Genomic DNA, 26,606 nt, shown 5'->3' with positions numbered 1-26,606 from the left:
GTTCGAAACCTTGAGTTTCATTACAGTTTGGCCAAAGATCTACGTAGTTTTCACAATTTTTAGTGGTAATGTGGTCACTGTTACAGTACACAGCCAGTTTACAACAGGGACACTCCTTAGGTTTACACAGTCTACCAGATTTTCGTACAACTTTGTGGTTTTGTGCCAGCTCACTTTCATCACAACCCAGGAAGGGTTCACCTTCATTACTTTCTTCGTTTGAGTGTATTGACTGTAAGTCATCTTTACCGTTACCGCATTCATTATCTTTGCATATCTCCTCATTAGCCTCAGTGTCCATGAGGTCACTTTCATTTTCACACTGTCTAGGCCCCACGTGTTACAATCGAGAATTTCCCCGGCATCAGATTATGTATTGATATCTAGATAATTAAGAGTGTTATTATCTTTCCCCATTTCAAAATTCCTAGCCATTTCTGTATATGGAAATACTGTTTCATCAAAAACTACATGATGAACAATCTTTACCTTGCGTTGTTCAGGAACCCACACTCTGTATCCCTTTACATTTACCTCATAACCCAGGAAGATGCAATCTTGTCCTCTTTTACTAAATTTACTCTCCCCTTCCACATGGAACCAACCCTTACATCCAAAGATCTTAAGTCGCTCATACTCCTGTACATTTATTGGTTCTCCATTCCATAATGCAAGCGGTATCTGATTATCAGTGGCTCTAGATGGAGAAAGGTTCCTAACGTGACATGTGGTATTTGCTGCCTCTGCCCAGAAAGTTTGTGATAAACCCGATTGTATTAACATACATCTCACCCCATTTGCAATGGTCCTATTTGCCCTTTCTGCAATGCCATTTTGTTCAGGGCATCCTGCTACTGTTTTTTTGTGTATGATTCCATTTTCAGTTAAATACTCTTCAAATTTTTTGCTACAATATTCCCCCCCACCATCTGTCTGCACAGCCTTTATCTTAGTACCATGTAACATTTCCACCTTTATTCTGTAATCCTTAAACATTTCAAAAACATCGCTCTTCCTGTGGACAAAATAAAGTGACATGAATCGAGAATAATCATCAATGAATGTCACCATATAACACGCACCACCAAGGGAAGATGGAAGCTTCCCCATTACGTCACTATGAACTAGTTGTAGTGGTTTGGGGGAGACCCTCTCACTTCTAATTGGGAAGCCAGTCTTAGTTGACTTGCCCTGTTTACAAACACTACATGTTTCTCCAAACTTACCGGTTACTTTTAGGTTAGTAATACTTTTTATAGCAGCTTCATGTAGATGTGCTAACCTGTCGTGCCAAACCTGAATGCTCCTTAGAGCCACTGTATTTCTTTCTTTGGAGTTTATACCGTAGTCACATTCACGCTTTGCCTCTGATGATGCTGCTGTGACGTTTGATTCGCTTATAACCTTCAGGTTGTATAAGCCACCAGTAGCTCTTGCTCTAAAGATCTGCTTGTCTCCATCATGTCCCACTGCACACTGTTCGTTAAATTCAGTGATGATACCTTTTGATGCCAATTGGAAGGCTGAAATTAGGTTGTACTGGAACTCGGGGACATACAAAACATTTGATAAACCTAACGTCCATCCCCCACATTCCTCAGTCATTGTGATATCAACCTTCCCACATCCCTTAATTTGTGCAAATCCCTTGCCCATTGACACTTTCCCTTCACATGTTTCGAAGGTCTTGAACATTTCGCGCCTGTAGCACATGTGATCGCTGGCAGCCGAATCCAATGTCCATTCATCCATATGTTTTACTGGTGTTATAAGTCCTCTTGCCGTTATACATGACCTGTACCTCACATTTTCTTCTTTTCTTGATGTCAATTTTGATGGCATTGTTTCTTGCTTGGAGCCTCTAAATGTACACTCACTTGTCCTGTGGCCCATGCCTCCACAACGAAAACATTTCAATTTCCTACAGTTTCTCGCAATATGGCCCAATTCATCACATTTGAAACACCTCTGGTTATCTTCCCCTCCATTGTTTACTGGATAAACTTGCTCAGGTTTCATTGAATTGTTCCTCCAACTGTTGTTTTCATTTTCTCTGTAACCTCTTCCACCATAACTGTTATTGCTGAGTGATTGTTTCGTTACAAATGCTCCAGACGTGTCATTCGTTTTGTCAACATCTTCTCTTAGCAGTAGTGACTTAACCTTTTTCAGTAGTTAGATTAGGTTCCCGTGCAACAAAGTTTACCAACAGTCCATACTTGTCCTTTGGTAGCCCAATAAGAAATTGTCCCGCAAGCTGTGCATCACTAAACTCTAAACCAAAACCTCCACTTTGTACCTTTCTATTCCAGGATTGTATTTGTGCCATATAATCATGAATACTCATATATCATCAGACTTCTCAATGTTTACCATCTCTCTCAGCATTTCCAAGCATTGAGGGAGAGTATAAGACGAGTGAATGCGTGCAAGTTTTTCCCAAGCTTCTTTAGCCCTCAATATTTCTCCGATGTCTTCTATGTAGGCGTCGGTCTCGCTTTTCAGTAGAAATGCTATTGCCTTCCTATTTAACCTCGTTTGTGTCTCATTTAGTTCTGCACCGTCACCAAATCCCGGATCAATTGCGTTCCAACAATTCCTTTCGATTAACTCTGCTTGTGCTCTTCTGGACCAGACGTAATAATTGTGAATTGTCCTTTGTTAATTTTGATATACCTTCTCTCGTTTGATCGGCCATCTTTCCGACTTGATCAAAGACCGCACTATCTTCTCAGGTATGTTTTTTTTCTTTTTTTGGCACTGTTCGGTAGGGCCTGGGCCCATAACCTGTTGTTATTGAATAAAATACACTGAATACTTATTCTTCATTACTTTATTCTGTTCTTTCTCTTGTAAAAACCAATTCATTATACAGTGAAACCTCGCTCGTACGGCCCCCGGTTCGTACGTACACCTCGGTCGTACGTACAGATTTTCAGAAACCGTGAAAAATGAGGCAAAAATAAAAAAATATATATGAAAAGTGTAACAAATACGTTAAGAATATTAAAATACAGTTGCAACCTGCGGCGTTTATAACAAATACGGGCTACATACACATTGCGTCACAGTAAAAAAAATTTAAAAAAAAAGGCCGCAAATTGATGAAAAATTACCGTCAATTATAGCGCGCCTTACGCGCAGAAAGGTCATTGTACTCGGTCAGCTGCTGTTACGGCCAGTGTTGCCAGATTGTAAATGTCAATGTCTCGTACCAAGGAGCGAAAATTCTCGTACGACACACAAAAAATCTCGTACACAATGTAATTGTTGTAAAAGCTAAAGTTTAAATGTGTTTCTACAATATTTGTATATTTGAGTTACAAGCCTAACAAATCTAAACTAAACAATTTTCACAATCCTATGATTACATAAGTACCTAAAACATTATTAACAACAATGTTCACAACAATACAATTATTCCTGCCATTCACTCTTTTTGCATTATTTTTTTCGTAAAAAATATCCAGTTTTTTTTTAAATTTTCGTTAATTTAACATATAAAAATTCTCTAAATTGTGAGTTAGGGGTTGTGCATTTAACATTATTCTGACTCTGGGTCATAATTTCCTGTGCTAGACAAATAGAGGTTGGCACAAGCCAACGCTGTCGGGCAGGAGCTTCACTTAATGGTATTAAGTTACAAAATAAATGTTATACACTTGTTTTGACAAAAAGATACAATAAAACTAATACATCTCACTAGAACCCGGGTAAAAAAAAACAACAGTAATAGTGATCTTCAAAATTCTCGTACAAAAGCGTACGAGATCCAACTTTACCTCGTACAACGTAGGGGAGGGTGGGGCACAGTGGAACATGGGGCAGACTGAAACAAACACGATAATTTAGGACAGTTGGCACGAACACATCTGGCGCTCCTAGTGGCAAGTTCTGTTGTTGCCTTGTACATGTAAAACTAGTTTCAACATGGCTGCCATAAGGAGGATACTTCGTTCGTTCTCTGTAGCATATTTTTGCAGTAAAAGTAATTTTGCTAATGTTTACATTATTTGTTATTAAAAATAATTGTGAATGAATTTTTAATATCTGTTAATTTTAGCGGAATCTTCTAAGTACTGTCTACAAAACAAGTGAGTTAAATTTATATCTTGTGATTTTTTTTCTATGTCACAACCTAGTTTTCACTTTCACTACCTATGGGGCACACTGAAACATGCTTGGATGGGGTACAGTGAAACGTTTCAGTGTGCCCCATATAATCAGCACTTAGAAATATATTATGTAAGATAAAAAAAATTCCTCTATAAAACTCTTTCTTCGAGTTATGCAGCACTTCATACAGCACACTAAAAGCTCGAAACAAGCTCCAACACTGCTAATCTATGACAACCACGAGAGCCACTTGTCTATTGTTAGCAACCTCTAGATGTGGGGTTTTTCAAAGCATTTAAAACATATTATAATGTTGCTGTTGACAACTGGCTAATGCAACACCCTGACCAAACCTTCTCCATCTACAATGTTGCTGGTGCAGTGAGTGTAGCTCATCAAAAGGCAATGACGCCAGCAAATATAACTGCTGCTTTTCGTACAACAGGCATTTTCCCTTACAACAGGGACGTATTTACTGAAGCAGACTTTGCTTGCAGTTTTTTTACTGACCGACCTTATGAAGCACCCCTGGAACAAGACCCACAGCCAACAATCGAAGGACAATGAGCGTCGACTAGTAGGCATGATAAAGAATCACATCTTATCCAAGCAGTTGAACAAGGACAGTCAACTAGTAGGCATGACAATAAATCAAATCATATCGAAGCAGTAGAAAATCTGTCTGAACCATGCTCTATCAATGCACATGAAGAAGCATCGTCTGAATCACATCCTATCCAGGACACAAGGACAACATTTAACTTCAGCCCTGAGCTTGTACATGGTTATCCTAAAGCTAGTAAAAGGAAAAATGAGAAGAAGGGCCGCAAGAAAGGAAAAAGTATTATTGCAACTAGCACACCAGAACTTAAGGCACGAGCACAAACGAAAAAAAAACCAAACATTGCCAAGCCTAAAATAGTGAAGAGGAAATTATTTGCGAAGGAGAAAAGGAGGATTCTGAATCTAGCGATGGTGGTACTGAAGCTATGATGCTGGTTGATTCAGACAATGAAGTAGAATTTGTAGAGAATATGCTATCATCACTAAAGCCAGATGCTTTTGAAGAATTTGAGCGAGATGCAGTAGCAGATCATTATGTTTTAGTGGAATTTGACACTTCAGGAAGAAAGAAGTTCTACATAGGAATCGTTACCAAAGACCAGGACAGTGACAATGAATACGAAGTGAGTTTCTTCAGAGCAAGTTCTAAGAAGGCAAACACATTCATGAAACCACAAGTTGAAGATGTGGCAACAGTGCATCACAGGCAAATAAAGATGATTCTCCCTGCATCAATTTGTGGTGGTAAAACGATGCGACAGCAAGGTTATATAACTTTCGGAATTGATTTTACTTCACTTAATATGGGCTAAGTTAGTAATAAACCATTGTTGTGGACAATTATGAAGATAGTACATTTATTCACGATTTATATTAATCATTTTGTCTGTTTTGATTACAAGTGAAGTTCTGTTTTTTAAATATTGGTCTGTTATCCTATTAAAAAAAAATAGTTTTTGTGGACAACATACTGAAATAGTTTAAAGCATCAGCTGGTAAAATGTCGCTGCAAAGAGAGAGTATGTTTCAGTGTGCCCCATGGTGTGTTTCACTGTGCCCCAGGTATGGGGCACAGTGAAACAAACGTGGAAGATAATTTAAACTAAATTTTGGACTATACAAATTGATTTTAAAAATTTTGTACCTATAGTATGTGAAAGAGAAAACTACTCTGGCATGATCTGTATATACATTTTACTTACAGTCTTCAATAAAAAATTCATGTAATGAAAAACATAATTTCTGTTTCACTGTGCCCCACCCTCCCCTACACAGGTTCTAAATTATCGTACAAATACGAGAATTCTCGTATGTCTGGCAACACTGGTTACGGCGCGGCGTAGCCGCCGGCTGACTCTCTCTCTCTCTCTCTTTGTTCGCTGAGCTGCGCATGCGCAGTATAACTCACTCAACGCTCCGCCCAGACTCGTCACCTTCCATCAGCAGTCAGCCAATAGAAGCGATCTTAGCGGAAAAAAATATAAGCTCCACCTCCCGTGTACCAGTTTTGTACAGTTCTAGTACCAGTTTATTGGTATACGCACCAGTTTTCTCGCTGCCTTGACGTGTTCAAGTTTACGTTCATCTCGATGTCTTGATACCAATAATAAATTATTTACGATCCCCAGAAATAAATGGTTAGTTTAAAAATATGCGTCAACTGTACAATACTTCCGAAATTATAAAATACGTATAAAATAGTTACCAAGACTCCGATCATTTTATCTTGTGAAGTTTATGTCTCGTACCAGTATTTCGGCTAAGTTGCGACATAAATACAGTATCAGAACAGAACTTAAGCAGCCACGTAATATTCCCGTTACGTTTATACATTCGTGAGATTACGTTTTTCCCTCGTGCATTTTAGATTCTCCTGTTATAATTACGCGGACTTCTACACGCCTAGGCTTAAATTATTAAAAGTTTAGAAATATAAGCAACTTTTCATTATATAAAATATGTATATTTTGCGTTTTAAAATATTCATTGCCGACTATCAACGTTACGTTTTTCACGATGTTTTTAGGCCTACTAGCTAATCTTACTTACAAAGTACGCACGGTATTTTTTTTTATTTGAGCAAATATATTGTGTGTTATTATTATTTTATTCACATCAGTGTCGAGTTTTTTTTAATTTTTACGTTTGATTAGCTCAAGTGTTGTTTCTGCACGAATAGGATATAATTTCGATCGAAAATACATCAGTATAATATATAGACACGGCAGATAATTTCCCGTGACAGGAGGACACGGCAACGACAATGGCAATTCATTTCCCGCTGCAGCTGTGGGAAAAATTGACGGTGTAGGGGGTGGGGGTAGCCACAAATGGACGTAATTTGGCCTCGCTGGTTCGTACGTACAACTCGGTCGTAAGGACAAATTTTGGAGAACCGTGAGTGTACGTAGAATCGAGGTTTCACTGTACATACATAACATGCCTTCGTCACCATCCTCTCTTTAAGCTCACACCCACGGTCTAAGAAGGGGAGGTCTGGACACTCCCCAACCTGGCCAGCATGCAAAAGTGGCACACCTAATGTCTCCGTAGTTCCGCTCCGCTCCACCATCTGACGTGTAGCGCTGGTTGTTCTGCGGTGGTATTTTAAGCTTTGTTGTTATGAACAACTCAACATAATAATCATTTAAATTTTCATTTAAATGTTTAAAATGCATTAATCTCCAGATATCGATACAGTATTAAATTGGATGTGTTTATTTTTTATAAGTTTGGGAATTATTTCATAAATTAGGTCAATTAGGTTACGAAGTATAGTTTCCACATTGGCATTGGCGGGAACTTCATTGTGAGCAAGGAGCATTGATTGTTAGTAAAGAGAATCTTATATATAAAATTCTCGTGTCACAGTTTTCGTTGCCATACTCCTCCGAAACGGCTTGACCGATTTTGATGAAATTTTTTGTGCTTATCCGGTATCTATGAGAATCGGCCAACATCTATTTTTCATCCCCCTAAGTGATAAGGGTTGTCCACCCCTAACTTTTTTTTTTAATTTTTTGGACAAATTTTTTTATTTTTTTTTATAATGTGGGATTAAAAAATACACACAACCCTTAATTTTCACCCTTCTATCACCAACCCCTAATGTTTTAGAGAATTTTATATTTTTCAACCCCGGTCAATAGCTGATCAATTAACATTTGATCAACCTACCCCGCCTACAGCGAACTCATTACCTGGATTAAAACATAGGCCACATATTAATATGAAATTCCATCCCTAAGGGAGTGAAAAAGTGATAATTTCATTTTATAACAGAAAAAATCATAGGTCATAGACATACAAATAGTGAGTGAGTGTCATTTATTTATGTCTGCCACACGATCATACACATAGTAAGGTCTGGCAAATTAACATTTTTCTCCTTGGTGAGACCAGTCCGCTAAGTGGAGCTCGCAGCGGCTAGCAAAATAAAGGCGCTCATAACAGTTTTGTTCTTAACTTCGTCAATAGATAGAGTTAGTTACCTTTAATTTTAAACGCACCATCGTTTGATGCGTTTGTCATGTCTTTAATTTTAGTTTGTTTGTGCCGTATGCGTTCCTATACCATTCATCCAATTGCGATGAAATTTTAGTGAGTTGTTATGCGTATGGCCGTGAATGTTTCTGAGACGGTATAACTATTTTACAATAGTTGGAGCACAAATCGTTTCAAAAAATGTGTTTATTTTATATTATATAGCGGCACTTTGACTGTTTTTGTTGTATAAGTGCGCACGCATGACACAATTTATTTAAATATAAAAGAGAGTCAGAGATAGAGTGATATATATAGAATGAGATAGAGAGAGACAGAGAGATAAGTTGAGATAGAGTGAGGTATAGAGAATGAAATGGGTTAGATAAAGAGATATATAGATTTATAGAGCTATATAGAGATTTATATATAGAAGAGATAGAGATAGTGTGAGGTATATATGTAAATATGTAGATATAAAGAGATAAATAGCGATAGAGAGATACATAGATATATAAAGATGTAGATAGAGATATATATATGTTTAGAGAGATGGATAGATGATTGTATATGTGTAACTACTTCAAACATATTACAAAACAAAACTGAATGAGGCATTGCAATGCATGCCGAGCATTAGCTAGATAATGGAAATTTTACAATATTAGTAATCTCTTATTTTTAAGCTTTTTTCTATAGTGCTTTATAGAGTCTAGACTACATACAGACCACCAATTTTTAGATATATACAGGTAAATAACTATACACTGGCAGAACGTCTGTCGCAATCTGAAAGTGGTATAAATTATTTTGCACACTTGACATTCAAATTAATAAGAAATACAATTACTAACTAGGTACATCTGATTTCTAAAAAGGTCCCCTTCACCCTGTGTTCAGCCCGGGCAATGGCTGGTACTGTAGCTAGAAATTCCCTAGAAAAAATAATTTATATGGCAAAACAACGTTTGCCGGGTCAGCTAGTAAGCGTATATTATTTTAATTGTGAAAATGCCTAACCTTTGTGTTGCACCTGGGTGCAAAACAAATTATCAGGCAAAGTCGGCGAGAAAGTTGCAATATTCCGAGTTCCCAATGATGACAATGTTAGGCAATTGTGGCAGAAAGCAATTCCATGAGACAAGTTTGTACTTAAAAGATCCCATTATGTATGAGAAAAACATTTTGTGGAAGACGACATTCTCACAAAAAAAGGAACACAAAGATCAGTTCGGAAACGTCATTGGAATAGTAAGTTAATTTTTATTATTTGTATGAATGTAGTCTAAAGATTACTTATTTTTGTATAGGCCCAACTTTTTTAAAAATGGAATGTATGATGTCGAATTTTATTAATGACCAGCAACAACTCTGATAATACCTGTTTGTAAGTAGTTTGACAATACACCATTTTTTATTAAAATACAAAATTTGCAAAACGAGTGCGATCTCTTCCTTAAAAAAATTATAAAAATCCACAATACTTTTATTCAGTGCTTTAAACTTTCCTTTGTTATCTTAAAAGGCGCAGATACGGAATTCAAACTCGTTTAGGAGTAATAGCAGTTTGTAATTTACATTACAATACCTGTGCATTCATGCGGCTATCAAAATTATTTTTGCTTGCTGTGTATGTGCGTCTTGTTTGTTTTCGACAACTTATAAAAACGTATATATTTTGTATTTGGATATTGTAAGGCAATGTAAATAAAAAAAATTAAAAAAATACGTCCCTACTATGCACCCAAGCTGAAGCGTCAACACTTGACATGAGACACGAAACATTGACGATGGCACTTATTTGTGTAGCAAATAATGTATTGTAAATGCAGGTTTGGTATTGTTATTCAAATACGTAAATCAGCCAAGTTATGTAATTTGATTCAGCCTTTAATTTTAAATGTTAAAATATAGTGTAATTATATTAAAATTCATTGCAGTGCATCAAATACTGTCGTAACTCTCTACGTTTGTAATTATGGAGTATAGGGCCACCATGGAAATAAAAAAAGTAAAAACACAACTTATTTTACTTCCTTACATGATTCCTGATCATTCTGCAAAACGGCATTGCGATATTTCCAGTAATTTGCATAAAAATTACCTTTTTAAACGAGTGTATTTTTTAAAGTTTTATAGACATTAACAAATTAGGTTGCGGAAATGTGGCCCTATGCCCGATTATCACGTTACTGTGCGTCCTCCGGCGATGATTTTAAACTATCGTTGTATCGTATATTATTTACCTCTTGTTTGTTTTTCACGAGAATTGACAAATTCATCATAACACCTAGTGATATATTTCCACCGCAAGACACCTAGCGCTAGAGTTGAATAGCGGACGTCGAACGAACTATGGAGACAGTAAGTGGTCACTTTTATCTGGCGAGTGTCCAGACCTCCCCTTCTTAGACCGTGCTCACACCACTTCTCATACGGTCATACCAACCGTACATAACAAATAAACAAAATCGCTGCCACAACATAGGTACCAATCTTATTCAGTTACAACACTTTGGAACGTAGCCTCATCGGTCATCCTTCCTTCAGACGTCTTGGTCCGGGAGTCGCTCGGGAACCTCATTGGCTGCAGTTGATGAAGCCTCGGCGTCAGCAACACGGGACGTCCTTCCTTGCTCGTTTCAAGCTGGACATTCTTAAATAATTTCAAAATCTTGAGACTTATCTTGAAGTAATATATTTTCAAGCGTCGAGTTCTATATACAAAATAATTTGCAATATTAATCAGATACTTTTACTCTTCAGCTGGGATGGTTTTGAACTAACTTTCTAATTCATATGTTTTGCTGTTGACGTTACTAGTGATTGTTCTTTTGTCCTAAATAAAACATAAGTGGATCTGCTTTGAAGTGAAAATTAAACAACCAATAATGATCAACATTACAAATTCGTACTCGCGTAACTGATAGCATTTATCAAAATTAAATTTGATTCAAACTCTTTCATTGGTGGTTGAAACTGTTTTCACAAAATCAATACCAATAGTTAAAAACATTGAAACATATGAATAATTACGAAAAGATAAAAAAAAATCATACAGAAAAAAAATTTTTAACTTAGAGAAAATATTGGCATTAGACAATATGCATAGCTTTACTATGCAGGATTCTTTTCTTTTTAGCTGAAACTCTAATTTGTTGTTATAAAATAATTTTTTTTTCTATCAATAGAATTTCAATTAGGTTAACAGTGTTAGGTACTAAAATAAGTGTGTTATGTGTTTATTCTCTTAAGTATTGAAATAGTCTAAATACATTTTCTGTGTAGAAATGATGTTATGGTCATATGTTTTTTGTAACACCCAAGACAGATACTGTAAATTTGTTTAATCTCTTTCATTTAACAGGTTGGAACAGAGAACGGATATGTCAATATTTTCGATGTGGCCCATAATGAATTGACATACTTGAAGATCCTTGACAAACAAGAAGGTAAAATTATTTATTTATAATTTTTGACATTTATTTTTTTCCCCCAATACATACAGAAAAACCTCCTTGCTCCTGAATGTGTTAGTGCACTACACTTGTCTGTGTGTGTTTGTACTATCCGTAGAAACAGTACAAGTTACAGCAGTTGCTTGTTACAAATTATGAGCACTAGCAATAATGGCTATTACGCTATTACTATTCCTATTGCTATTATTAGGCATACATGAATATTCAAAATTTCAAATATCAGAATGAATAATTTGTTATTAGTATTCAAAATCAAATAATTACCTTTTGAATTAACGAAATATTGATTTTTTTTCAAAGTGTATTGAAGTTTAGCATGTTACCTGTTGTAACTATTGACTTTGAGGTTCAGAAAATGTTTCACAATATTCATTGTGATGTACCTAACAATGTTACATTAAGGGCATTTTAGGTTATGATTTTATATTTATATTAATCACTGATCAACTTGTAGACTTTTTCAATTGTTTACCTTTCACGAAATGAAAAATTTATACAGCGCATAATTTTTGCATAATTAGCTGCCAAAGTTAAATTTTTAACATTTTTGGGTTGTACAAATAAAGAGAATTTAATTAATTACAAAACTGAAACTTTTTAGGTTTAACTGCAATGCCACTGGCTACTTCATGATATGGTTTGCATTTCTATCACAAAAACCCATTTATGTTTCTTGGCTGTCAAAATTGTAACAAATTTGAGAATTTAGAAATGCCAGGTATAATTAATTAATATTTTCTTACAGAAATTCAAACCATTTCTTGAAGTAGCCAATGGCATTGCAGTTAAACTTAAAAAGTTTAAGTTATGCAATAAAAAAAATTTCTCCTTATTTGAACAACCCAAAAACGTTAAAAATGTAACTTTGGCAGCTAATTATGCAAAAAGTGTGCGCTGTGTATATTTTTCATTTCGTGAAAGTTAAACAATTGAAATAGTCTTCAAGTTTATCTGTAATCACTGTAAATATAACATCTTGACCTGAAATGGGAGGCACCCCCTTAATGAGCCTGATGTAATATCAGAAAGTGCACAGTTCATAGTGGAATGGCTGATGTTCAAACGCCTGGACGATCTGCGATCTGGTAAGTTGCGAACAAGCGGACACCGAAGGTCCTGGCACAACAGGACGGTGCCGGTGGAATTGCGTGATGCTGCCGTTCCCAAAGTGTTTGCATGCTACAAGAGATGCCGTTGCTTGGATAGCTGTAAGAGGATGTCTCTTCACTGTAGACTTGCGAAAATTGAGCCTTCGCAAGTGACAAAAATTCATTGCGAAAAGGTTCTTTATTTGCCAAGACAGGTTTGAAAGCATTCAATTATCTTCTTACTCGTGTGCACGAGAAAATTATACCTTATTTACATGGCACAGTTCCACCTTATAATATATGGTGGTCGTATTTATGTACATAACATGCGTCATCGCTTGCTATAACTATATTAATTACCCACAGTAATGAAAAGATGGCTCAAAAACATCACTCAAGAAAACTATGCAAACTTTCACTACGATCACGCACTGTTCAATACCACAAGTCTGTAAATAAAGTAAATGCTGCACACTTATAAAATACTTTTATATTTTAATTTTTTTAAGAAGAAGCTTTCGTAATGTTGCTGTTTTGTTTACTATTCGCGAAACATTTTTCAATTTAATACAATAGTTTCAATATGTATTCTTTTGTTTGTATCTTTTATTGTGATATAATTTTTTTTCATTGTTTTAGTTTCTTTTTCATATCCCCGTGCACACCCTAGTAACCTCTTTATGAGGTGTTGGTGTGCATGTCACAACTGTAATAAATAAATATACTACTGCCATTATTAAACATAATATAAGAAATTAATATATTTATAAATATTACACATGTACGTGAGAGCAATCGCTTGTTTGTGTTAACAAGAAAATTTTGAGCGAACTAAATATTGTGAGTGGGCGTGCGTCATAAAGACAACTTGTTGGTTAATATTTTTTTCAAATTCGTAAAAGATACTCGCAGTGTGCCTGAACAGTGCTTGATGCACCTCAGTAGAACGCCCCAGACAAACAGGCTCGGCAGCCCGGGGTGTTTGGCTCGGCAGCCCGGGGTGTGTGGCTCGGCAGCCCGGGGTGTGTGGGTCGCAGGCAGGATCCTCTGCATCGCCTGGCACCCGTCGGGCCGGGCCGTGGTGACGGGCGGGCTGGACGCGATACGCATCTGGAGCGTGGCGTCGGGCCACGCGGAGCAGCGCATCAGCGTGGGCCGCGCCGAGGCCGGCAAGGAGACCGTGGTGTGGTGCGTCGCCGTCACGCGCCACTTCACCATCGTCACCGGGGACTCGCGGTACGTCACGCCTCCACGCTGCATCCTGGCGGCAAGATGTCACTCTTAAAGTATTTCACTTTCAATAAATGTAGAAATCAAGATTAGGAGTGAAATTCAATGTGATAATCAGGGCCATTAGTTTGTACAGCAATATGCAATTTATTTTGTTTTATTGTTGTTTCTTGAAAATTATCAGTTGTGGCCCATTTCTATTTGTGTACAAGTGTAATGCCAATTACAGCCTCAGAATTTTAGCAATACGACAATCTTTTAAATAGCGGCAGAGCAGTTAATTATTAGCCTCAAAACTGCTTTCCTGCTGCATCCACCCCTTTATTTCTCGGGCCGTTGCCTGGCCGCGACCTCTCGGCTCATTTTTAACTAATCACAAAATCTCTCATCGAAAAAAAAAACAGCCAATCATGGGCACTTAGCAACATCATTTCAACCAACTTAGGAGTCTTCCCATGCTTATAGAATCCACATGATTGTCACTGTATCTTTCTGTCCTGATTTCCCTGCGAGATGTAGCATCATCTCGCTTTCATACAAAAAAACCATTGCAAAAAATACAAATGAAAAATACCTGAATACTAGGTAAGCATGAGTACTTGAAATTTTGAGTCAAGTTGAGTTTTAAGTACTCAACTAGAGCCTAACTTTAAAAATCAATACATTCGAGTAGTTTACTGTTTTGTCTAGGGAAATAATGAAACATGTATGAAATTTCACATATGCAAACCTAGAGTATTCTTATACCCTGTAGTTGTGAAGTTCGTACTACACAGTTCATAAGGAAACGTGATTAAAAGGTATTTGTTAAGTACCTCAGCGTGCGATGTGTATATTCTCCCGCATTTTCATTATTATTTACAGTGTAGATAATTAGTTATTGAATGTGCTAGCGATGGTGGCTGATTTGACATAATTTTGTACATGCTCCCTGATGATGGTGACTGCATCGGTGATATTGTCGCCTTCGACACGGCTGCTGTCCAGAAGCCAAGCTACTTCAGACAATGGGCGCCAAAGCCTGCGATCTTTACTAGTCGCTGTGATATCTACTCAAAAAGCATGTAGCATAACAGGATAACCTGGTCTTTTCCTACTTTAATGGGCAGATCTATGCAAGTTTCCTATGCCGCATTTTGAACAAAAATGACCACGGGGTGGGCAAAGCGCTGTGCCTTGTTTTACAGACAGGAATAGAGCCTCATTGATTTGCTGTCATCAACAAATGTACATAAACTTTATCCTAAAGCTTAACAAAATCGTAGTAAAAAAAAAATTGGTTGTCAGTAAAGTCGGTTTACAGACGATAGTTTAACGCGACAACGTTATAACAAAACATTGATGAAATGATTGCATACTTTTATGAATAAAATTGAATAATATTAATTTTTATTGAATTATCACTATTTTGTATGGATACAAAGAAGGAGTGAAATGAAGTCTACAATTTAATTGATAAATTTACTTTTATTTGTACTCATTAATTCAAATATGTTTATTACTTTAACGAAGAGATTATTTTAACTATAACTTTAATACATTTTTGCTATTTAACTTCTTCCAATCTGTGTTATTCTGTTAAGGATAGGACGATGATAGGAAAAGTAGGAAACAAATGGGAGTGTTTCAAGTTTAATGTGCCTCGAAAAAGTCAATTCGATGGTTGTTCCAATCGAGTGGAAGAGAGATGCGGCGTAAGCATACAATGAGCGTAACGGGACAATGTGCATAATGGGACAATGTGCATAATGGGACAATTTGCATAATGGGACAATGTGCATAACGGGACACTTTTTTCGTGCGTGTAGCCGGCGTTCGTCGATTTATTAGACGTCACGTCAAAAAATTGCATGGATTGCTAACAATCATTCACTTAATAAAAAAAAATATTGCCAAATAGGAGTAAAAAAATGCATTGTAAGTCGTCTAAATACAATAATCAAACCCAAGAGAAATCCAAGTGATAACAACAGGAGCAAACTGAGAGGACACCACAGTGGTGGGCTGACAGGCGGGCGACGGGATGACATGCTGACCTCTGGGAAGGCGTGTATGCAGTACAGTTCTCACCAAGAGAAACACAGTGCAACCTGTTTCAAATGAAGATACGGCTGATTTCCTTCTAATTTTTAACACAAATTTTTCACGGTTTCTCGTAAAGGGATTGTAATAGAGAGGTGGTCGTAATAAATTAGGTTATAACAATGGTGTTTTACAGTATTTGTGACACTATCTTTCTGTTACTCTGTGTGTGTATCTCTATAAAGCTATCAACTCTGAATTTGTGCAGTGTATTTTATCTTTGATCAAAGTATGTTGTTAAACACTTTACTAATTTTATTTACATAATATCACAAAAAAATTTCATTTTATTAAAAAAAATTTACCCAGAAAATTTTTGTTTTAATCTTTTGTAAAACAAACTTTTTATAGTTTATAGAGCATCCCTCTCTTAGATTGGAGTGTGGAAGTAAATGCACTTTCTCTCTCTTTCTGACACATGTTAGTAAATTCTTGTTTTAGGACGCCACCAAATATATTTGAAGACTAAATAAACTGCTCCCTGTTTCAGTTATATAATATTTTTTTTTTAAAATCCTAAAATGCATTTCCTCAAATACTGATGGATCAAAAAGTTGATATGTGGCAAAGTTTTTTGCTATTAAAGATAGATGGGGGTCGAAAATAGTGATGGGTCGATTCCGATTCCGGAATCGGTCGGTTCCAACGATTCCAGTATAATCGTGGGATTCAGAATACAATGGTTTTGGAATCGACCGTGACCGATTCCTGCATTGTTTTTAAGTTTGAAAAATACATCTCCTACGCAGTGTAAGAAAATATTAAAATGCATGCAAATATAATTTTTAAACTACATAATACAATCTTTTTTTTACGTAACTGATTTCCGTATTACGGCGATTAACGTAATTATTTACTTGCATCGCAATTTTCCCTACAGTACAAATGCAGTATCTACTTTTCCGCTTTAAGCGAAAGCATTTTTCGGAAATTACGTTGTAACAGCACTGCATTTAATAGTAAACCTTCAAAAATAATTAGACCAAACCATAATGTTTAAAGAAAATTATGTAAATGTAAACGGCAAGTAAAATAATGTAAACGTTAACTATTTGATCATGGCAGCTACATTTGCCATTTTAAACATCCTAATTTTTTGTTTGTGCTACCTGCCATGGTAAACCATACGGCCATAAACCAAATCTTTGGTGACGTGAACGTGAAAATTAAGATGTTTCACATCTCCGCACTTTAAACTTCAAAGAATTAAAATGAAATAATTTTTGAATGAGATTTTACCCAAATTCACAGTGGATTACTGTGACCATATTAAAATAAGTTTAAAAGCAACATAACCAAATTGCTGTATATCGGCATTCTTGTGCGTGTTCAGCAATGCTCGTTTTACATTAGATATATTTTGGAAAGGCAGTTGGCTAATCTGAATTTCCAAACATTGCTGCTGAAACGTTCGTAAATTTTTATTACCAAACATAAACATTCTTTTTAAAGTAGTTGTGTTAGTTAACAGAATTGTTTCCGATAAATTTCTGAAATGAATTAAACATTAACACGCGATTATTTGAAGAGTTTCATTTCATTTCATTTCATTTCATTTATTAGCGTCCTATATTTGACAGTACATATGTCCAGGTTTTGTCAGCAACATTATAAATAAAATACAACATCATAATACACTAACAAAACAATATAAAAAAAAATACATTATAACACAATAATATATGATACAATAAAAAATAATAATATAAAACAATGCAGGAATTTTATGTAGATGCACTGAGGAATTCATTGACAGAGTATGGAGCTATTCGTAGTAGGTAATCTTTGAGATGTCGTTTAAATATGGTATGTGATTGGGATGCTGTATTTAACAGGGATATCGGTAGAACATTTATTAGTTTAAGGCCCATGTAAAAAGGGTTCAATTCGTATTTTTTTGTTGAATGAAAAGGAATATGATTCTTAGAAATGGATCTGGTAAAGTGATTATGTATTTCATTATTCTTTACATACTTAATATTTTGAATTACATAAATGACAACCGAATATATATAAATGGCTGGAAATGTTAAGAGTTTGTTATTCAGGAAAATAGGCCTACAAGAATCTGTCTTACTAAGATTATAAATAATTCTAATAACACGTTTTTGAAGCTTAAATATCTTTAGCCAATTTAAGGAATTTCCCCAAAAAATAACACCATATCTCATTATTGAATATATGTTTGCATAATACATAGCCATTACTGCTTTATGTGAGGTTACAGTATTAATAGTTTTTATGGCAAAACAAAGAGAACTAAGTCTACGACACAGAAAAGATATATGATTAGTCCAATTTAGATTCTCATCAAGATTCAGTCCCAGTAATTTTGCTGTTTTTACAGTATTAAGAATATTATTGTCAATAGTCACTTCAATATTATTTAATATATTTATTTGAGAGTTAAAATATATAATAGAAGATTTTTGAATATTTAGAATCAGTCTATTATCAGTAAACCAAGTTTGCATTTGGTTGAGGGTTATGGAAATTCTTTTTTGTAGTTCCTGTAAAGTCTGGCCTGTTACTATAATGGAGGTATCATCTGCAAACATGATAGTCTGGCCATAATCTAGAAACAAAGGTAAATCATTAATAAAAAGCAAAAACAAAAGTGGACCGAGAATTGAACCTCGGGGAACACCAATACCAATTTTCAAAATTTTTGACCTAGAAGTAGTGGTAATATTATTATAAGTCACATTAATACTAGTAATATGTGAACGATTTGATAAGTAAGATTTAATAATATTGTTTGCAACACCTCTTATACCATATTTACTTAATTTTTCTAATAAAATATCATGGCTTACACAATCAAATGCTTTGGTTAAATCTACAAGTATGCAAGCTGTCAAGACTTTATTATCTAAATGAGAATAAATACTATTGAGTAGAGTGAACAAAGCTTGTTCCGTTGACTTGCCTTTAACAAAACCATACTGATTACTGGTAATTATATTATAACAATTTAAGAATGAAAGCAACCGTTTTAATATAATCTTTTCAAGAATTTTTGAAAAATTTGGTAATAAAGCAATTTGTCTATAATTATTAATACAGGTAGTATCACCCTTTTTATGTAGTGGAATAATTTTCGCAATTTTGAGCCTATCAGGAAATATGCCATTTTCTAAGCATTTATTAAATATATAGACAAGGGGCTTTTTAATGTGTTCTGCACATGATTTTATTACAGAAATAGGAACATCATCAAGACCAACAGAATTTTTATTTTTCATACCTCTTATTATTTGAGTAATTTCATTTTCATCTACTGGTGTTAGGTACATTGAATGCAAATGCAAATGAATATCAAGTATTCTAGGTGATATTCCTGTATTTATAATGGTTGAATGGTTTTTTAATAAAGAGGCTGCAATTTCCGTAAAATATGCATTAAACTTATTAGCAATTTGGAAACTGTCAGTGATAGTATTATTTTCATCATCAATTAAAGAAATGTTATGTTTATTATTGAAACATTTCATATCATTATTAATTATTTGCCACATTATTTTACTTTTATTGGTGGAAGATAACAGTTTATATTCAATATAAAATTTTTTAGCATCTATAACAGATTTATTAAATTGTTTTTTAAATTTTTTATAATCATCACGAATGTATGAATTTTTGTTGCGGAGAAGCTTCTCCTTATAATGATTTAAAATTTCAAATCCAGAGGCAAGATCACTATTAATCCAAGGAGAGGACTTATTGTTAATGCTTATCCATAAATAGGGAAAGTATTGATTAAAATAAAGTAAAAATGTATTTATAAACAAGTTATATGCCTTATTGGGATTGCAAGTGTTATAGATTTCTTCCCACAATACAAGTGCAATCTCATTACAAAAAATATCTATTGTATCAAGTTTAAACAATCTTTTCAGTAAATGAGTAGTGGAATTATCATTAGATCTAAGTTCAGTGTCACTTAATTTTAATATTATATGTTGAGCCAAATGATCAGAAATAGCAGTATCAATAGTTTCTGCAAACAAAGTACTAGGGCTACATCTAATATTAGTAAGAATATTATCGATACATGTATTAATTGTATTGCCAATTCTTGTAGGGGTAAGTATCGTTCTATGTATACCATGTTGCCTAAGTAGACAAAAAAATTTATTGTTTGTGTTATTTTCCTCATTAAAATTTATATTGAAATCACCACATATTATCACATATTTTTGTATCCTTAGAACTTTTTTTAAAATTAAGTCAAAATAATTTAAAAACAATTCAAAATGACAAAATCCAGGGGGTCTGTATATACCAACAATACAGCTATGTATTGAGTTTATAGATATACAACAGCATTCAATTATTTTATCAAAGCAGTATTCAGATATATCAATGATCTTGTTCACAATATTTTTTAGAGTATAAATACATACACCCCCACCTTTACTAATAGTTCTGTAATAACAAGAAGCTAAGTTATAACCATAAAAAAGACAATAGTCAAGTTCATTATGTATTTTGTGTAAGAAAATCTCACCATAAAATGTGGAAATTTTGAGATGCTAAAACATGCACATAACTTTCTTACTCAAGAACCGAAAATTTATTTTCTCTTTACGGTTGTGAAGAACTGCAAGACTGGATGGATTTATTCTTTTCACCAAGTGAGATAATTAAGTTCTAGGTAATATATTAAGACATAAGCATCTCTGACATTTTATTTTAGTGTGGTGCATATTTGTTTCTTGTCATTTCCATCATAATGAGATAATAAAGTTTTATTTTTACATTTCCCTCTTTTTATTTATTTTTTTCACCCTGGTCCCTTGAAATATGTATAAACAAGGTTATGTTGTCATTTTATTTGGATCATTATTTAGTTGTGCTTGAAAATTAAATTCTTAACCTAACCATACGAACCTCTTTTTTTACAATTAATTGAATTGATAGTGTAAGGTATCTAAAGTTGGTTAAGTTATAACATTATTTACAATTTACGTCATAAGACATCTTTGATTATTGGCAGTGTTTGAACACGTGTTTCATCCAACTATATGCAAGGTTAAAAGGCCAAATTGTGCTAGAAATTCAAGGTAGCGTAACTTGATGGTAATGAACTATGAACATACTTTTTAACATTATATACGCTGTATATAATGTCAATTTATGCACAGAAAATGAAACACAACACAATTACATTTTTAAAATCATAAACAAATTTTTTTTTTCTGAGTATATTACTCTGTTGAACATTGTCAGATAAAAATTAAGGAATCGGAATCGGTTTCGAAGAATCGACAATTAATTTAAGAATTGAAAATGGAATCGGAATCGGTATATTTTTGGAATCGGCCCAACACTAGTCGAAAACGTGAAAAATGTTGACAAAGAATGGAATTTGTTTTTAAAAGCATTACCATCTCAGTCGCTCAGGCAGTTTTCATATCCATATCTGTGTCTTATCAGCGCATGAGCATGCTGTAATAGAGTCTCGCTCCAAAACTGCAGTCGTCAGAGGAAACACAGCCGTGAGTCTGGAGAAGTGGGGTTCTGTCCTGCAGGCAAGTTCAAAGATGAAGGCTTCCTCAGACAGCTATTTCCCTTGACACACATTTCTGGATACCAGCCTGCCAGTTAGTGCCATGTAACAATCGTAACATGAGAGTTATTTTTTTGGAAGAATTCATTAAAAATGGGAAAAAAATTAGAAAATCACGTTTCTACTTTAAAATATCAGAAATTGCATTTTTTTTGGAGTTAATTGCTGTAGAGAATTTTTCCGGGGTATTCATGTTTCTTAGGGAAAATCATGTAACCTTTTTTCCTTTCTGTTTTATGAGCCTTTTTAATCTTTCATACTTGACTTGTAACACCCCTCGTGCCTCAAAATTGAATTATTTTGAATTAATTAAAAGGAGCCTTGGAAACTTGCTGGATAAAAAAAAAATAAGTTAAATAAATTGATTTACCAGAGGCGACACGAGGTGGGGAACAAACAAATTTAGGAACTTCCTGTAACAAGCAAGGAGGAAGTTGGGGGATCGTTAAAATCAATAAATAAAAATTACACGATTAACTTGATCTATAGTTTCCCTGTTTTATTTGCCCTGATGAATTATCTTGTTTCCATTATTTTACACACAAAAGGTTTTAACAAGTTTCAAAGATTAACAAAAAGAGAAACGAAAATGGGCCGGCCCGCGATTATTTAAAACAATTTACATTCTTAGTTTGAAATATAAACATTTGCATTATGAGTTTCACACCCAAAATTGTATGGATCCGATGATTACATTGATAATTAGTTCTATTCGTTCTACATTTTCTTGAGGAAAACACTGGTCGCTGGTGGGTTGGTCATCCGCTTAAGATAGTTCGTAGCTAGGTAAGGGGGAAATGTTGAATTTACATTACCACCCGGGGTCTTCAAACGATCACGTCGGGTAGTAGAAACGTTTCTTCTAATGTGACCCACGGAACAGGAGAGGGGGGGCCACGAGATGGGAGCAATCAGTCTCTCCCTGTCATCGACCCTGTCTGCAACAGTCCAAATCAAAACTGATTAGAACTTGTATACAGGCAGTCAATGGGGCAGAAAATGCCCAAAAAATTTAAGGGAAAAAAAAGGGGGGGGGGGGGGGTCGCGAATTATCACTCACCAAAACAGGGGAGTTGCCCAGCACGCTGCAGTCGTGGAGTCAGCCAGGGTCTGGAGCTCGCGAATTTCGCGGCAGGACGCGGATGATTTCTAATTTCAAAAAAAATTAAAAGCTAAAAAAAAATAACTATTACTAGGGTTAGGCGTTTTCTGCACACCAAAGGCCAAAATTCTGCGATAATGAAACACAAATTCTGCGATAGAAAACAAGAAATTCTGTGATAATAAATGTAAAGTTCTGCAATTTATCAAAAATAGTTTATCACGTTTGAAACATGTATATACAGCCTAAAGAAGCCAGTTTTTACAACGAGCTAACAAAAACAATTTTGAATAGCTGTTTTACCCCCTCTGGCTTCTTTAAAAACGTATTTACTCAAAGACATTTTCATTTACTTTAGTGGATCACGATATATCTATATATTTATATTTTTTAATATGCCGTGTGGCCTACAACACGCGCCAACGGCCATAAGGTCATTCTTTCGTATTCGAAGCCTTGTATCGATTGATTAGTCGATTGATGCGCACATATTTCCATCGACTGTGACTACAGTCGTTTCATAAACGCCGGTAGGATCACTCGCTCAATGTGGTACTCTTCTTATAATCTTATCTTTGGATTCTCTGCAAACAAAATTTATTTTGCCGTATGTGATATTTTGGTAATTCAAACTTGAATTTTTTAACGCCATTGCAGCATTAATTATATGAAAACATATGTTTTATACAATGTTTGGAAATTATTCACTCTGCCCATAATAATTAAGATATTATTTGGGAGAACATAACCCTTGCACACATTATTACTGCACTCAAAATGGACAAAAAAGGTACAGCAAAATTGGTGATTCTGCGATGATTCTGCGATTATGCGGGACTCTTGTAATTCTGCGAAATATTCCGCGATCGCGGAATCGCGGAAAACTCCTAACTCTAACTATTACATTTTATACTACGCAGACGGACTAAAATACTTGAAAAAGATTATAGGGATAGCATCCCTCATTTAGGCGACTACATAGTCGGTTGCGGCCGGATGGAAGTTTTGCAGAGTCTCGTCGACTCGCCGATAATCAAACGGTCCGTCTGCAGTCGCGGCGCGAAGTGACCCACGGAGAAACGCGTCTCGTAATTAAAAGTGGCCGCCGGCTCTTACAGGTGGAGGGGGGGTCTGGGCCGCCGAAAGATTCCGAACTTGCCCGAATGCGGGCGGAAAAAAAACTCTGGCCGGAGTTTTGAAGTTGGCATCACTGGGCGACAGTAGAGAAATCTGTCGGAAGGGGCTGAGTTGAAAACAATCGACTCGCCCCTGGGCGTCCATATAACTCAAGGGAAAGCAAGTGCTGCTCTCTGGCGCCCTAGAGTGTAGGCAAGCGGAGAAGTTCGCGACTTGGTCGCTAGGTAGTGCTTGCTATCAGTTCTGGCGCCTTCGTTTTTGCGGGTAGACCTTGAGAACGGTCACTGTTGTCCAGGGGGTTACGACCGGTCATTGGTCTTACTTGGAACTGAGAAGGGGGGGGGGGGGTAACATGCAACGCTGCTGGGAATCTACGCCCCGTCGTGGCTGCAGGGGAGCGAACATAACACTAATACGTGATGGAAAAGGCCAATCTCAGCTCGTCTCTGAGAACTGGTCGCCTGCAAGCTACAGGCTTGTCTATGCAGTTAGGGTCACGAAGAGAAATGATATTACAGGCTTGAGGCGTGACTGAAGGCGGGGGAAAAGGTACGCTGTCCGCCAGTCAGGGATTAGGCCAGCAAAATATCCGATACGCCGATGGGAAAGGGGCTTCAGGGCACTGAGACAAAGTTTAACTCAGAGGAGTACACCAGACTAACAAATTAAAATCACACTATAGTAGAGCAAATAAAATTTCCACACAAAAAAATTTAAAATCATAATAAAAATTTAAAATATATCGTGTCGAATTTACTAATTAACGGCACAGACTCATGAATGGTTATTGTTCACTGATATCCAAATACATTTAGGTTAATGGAGTGCCGAGAATGTACGTAATCTCAGCTCCACGGGTAGCAAGTAGCCAGGTTGCGCTTGTTGTAAAGCATCGTGTGGACATCGCTCTTGGTGTCATTGCTTGTCTGATTGTACGGAGTGTTCTTGCCTGTCTCGGCCGCAGGCAGTTGTGGTGATGCTTGCAGGAGTGAGACGAGTGCGGTCCTCTTGGCGGGACCGCCAGGAGCGTGGTGGGGGTAGCGTGCTGACGCCGCGACGTGTGTTGCAGAGGCTACACCTGCTTCTGGGACGGCAACGCGGGGGCCCAGCTGGACGGCTTCTGCAGCCACAAGGCGGACGTGCTGTCGGTGTGTCTGAACGAGGAGGAGGACACCGTCTACTGCGCAGGTAGCGTCCCAGTGCTGCCGGAGCTTGCTGCTTCTCCGTCCGTCCCACCTGTCGCCCGGCCCGCTCTTTCAGGCAGAGTGTTGTGTGTGTCGCCAATACCACTCGACACATTATAGAGGTATTTGAGAAGCCCTCAATAGAAATGAATTTTATGTTTATTATTTTACTTCTTACCTCTATGACTTTGTCTTAGTCCTGTTATGAATTATATTTACCAGTATTGTATCTCTATGGTCAGGTCAATTTGGTTTTACTCTTTAAGTATTTTCATGTTTTATCTAAGTAATAATTTTATGAAATGTCTTTGCAAACATTTGTTAAACGGCGACGAATAGGAAATGAGCTTACACCTTTTAATATTGTTTTTGGGTCATTACTGAGGAAAGAGTATATGTGATTGGACGCTCGACTGCGCATATATTTTATTTAAAGAATTTAGTATTTCCAGTGTGATTTCGGAGAGTGTTCAATAGAGAAAGCTTTGACTGTTTGAAACAAATTGGAACTTGAGTTTCTGTTCTACTATCATGGGAGAAGGATTAGAGAGAAAGAGCTCCGTGATTTAGTCATAAATGAATGTAAGAATATCACGTAAAACATTGGTACGACGACTGAATAGCTAGAATCTACGTGAAATTGATGATTTTATAATAAATACCGGAACTACACAATGAAGAAGAGGTAGTTACCGATGTTCGAAGCTCTACTAAAGAATCGACGACGAAGATAAGTTTTGACTAACAGCATAAATAGAACTGGATCAACGACGAATTAAGAAGAAAAGAAGAAAAGGACTATCAATCTTCGAGATGGAAGGAGTTCGACAGCGGTAGACGGCATCGTAGACGGTGTACCGGAGGACATCATCCTTCTAGACGACTCCAGGTGACCGACGCCAGTCCTGCTGGAGTACCAGCAGCACGAGAGGAGGTGCATCGAGACGGAGACCCAACCAGCGACATCGGAGGAGAGTGAGATCTAACCAGCAACATCGGAGGAGAGACAGGGGTTCGGAGAGGTTTTCCACAGCCTCTTGGTCTTGTAACGACGCGACGAGGTTTGTCTGCCCCATCCCCGAATTAACAAGAACAGCGAGAAGTTACCTGTCCTATTTTAATGGCAAGATATCTTAAACTATGATGTTTACGATCAAGACCTAATTTGAAACTCGCAAAAACAACTTAATACTACTTAACTACGTAAAGACTTGTAGCTTGTACATACTGGACCTGGTTAACTGACATTGATCAGTAATATGTACGATATCAAAGTTAAAATCTGTTAAAGTCATTAATTGTCTTGAATGTTTAAAGAATAGCCCCAGGTCCAGAAGTCTTGAGACAGTTTGATCTACCGAAAGAGACTGAGCTAGTAAAAACAAAGAAAAGACTAATTTGCCAGTTAAAATGTGTTTCAATAATATTTAAAATATTGACTGATAACCAAACTATTATTCAGTGATACAATTACGTAAAACGTAATTAGTTCTGAAAGACATTTAAGTATAACGGATATTGAAATTTTGTTTAATGAAAAACCTATTTAAACATGAATAATTTTCTCAA

The 26,606-nt window shown here is 36.1% G+C and overlaps 1 protein-coding gene across 2 annotated transcripts in view; it reads left to right on the top strand.

Annotated features, from left to right (window-relative positions):
* LOC134539505 (U3 small nucleolar RNA-associated protein 4 homolog) overlaps positions 1–26,606 on the top strand; it is a 101,069-nt gene that overhangs the window by 12,451 nt on the left and 62,012 nt on the right. For both annotated transcript variants that reach the window (XM_063381582.1, XM_063381581.1), the window contains exons 4-6: positions 11,531–11,615; positions 13,768–13,966; positions 24,923–25,041. In XM_063381582.1, the coding sequence (XP_063237652.1) occupies positions 11,531–11,615; positions 13,768–13,966; positions 24,923–25,041 (403 nt within the window). The remainder of the gene's footprint in view (positions 1–11,530; positions 11,616–13,767; positions 13,967–24,922; positions 25,042–26,606) is intronic.

This window comes from Bacillus rossius, chromosome 15 (genome assembly GCF_032445375.1).
Source record: "Bacillus rossius redtenbacheri isolate Brsri chromosome 15, Brsri_v3, whole genome shotgun sequence".
NCBI classification, from domain to species: Eukaryota; Metazoa; Arthropoda; class Insecta; order Phasmatodea; family Bacillidae; genus Bacillus; species Bacillus rossius.
This window is presented reverse-complemented; position numbering and strand designations above follow the sequence as displayed.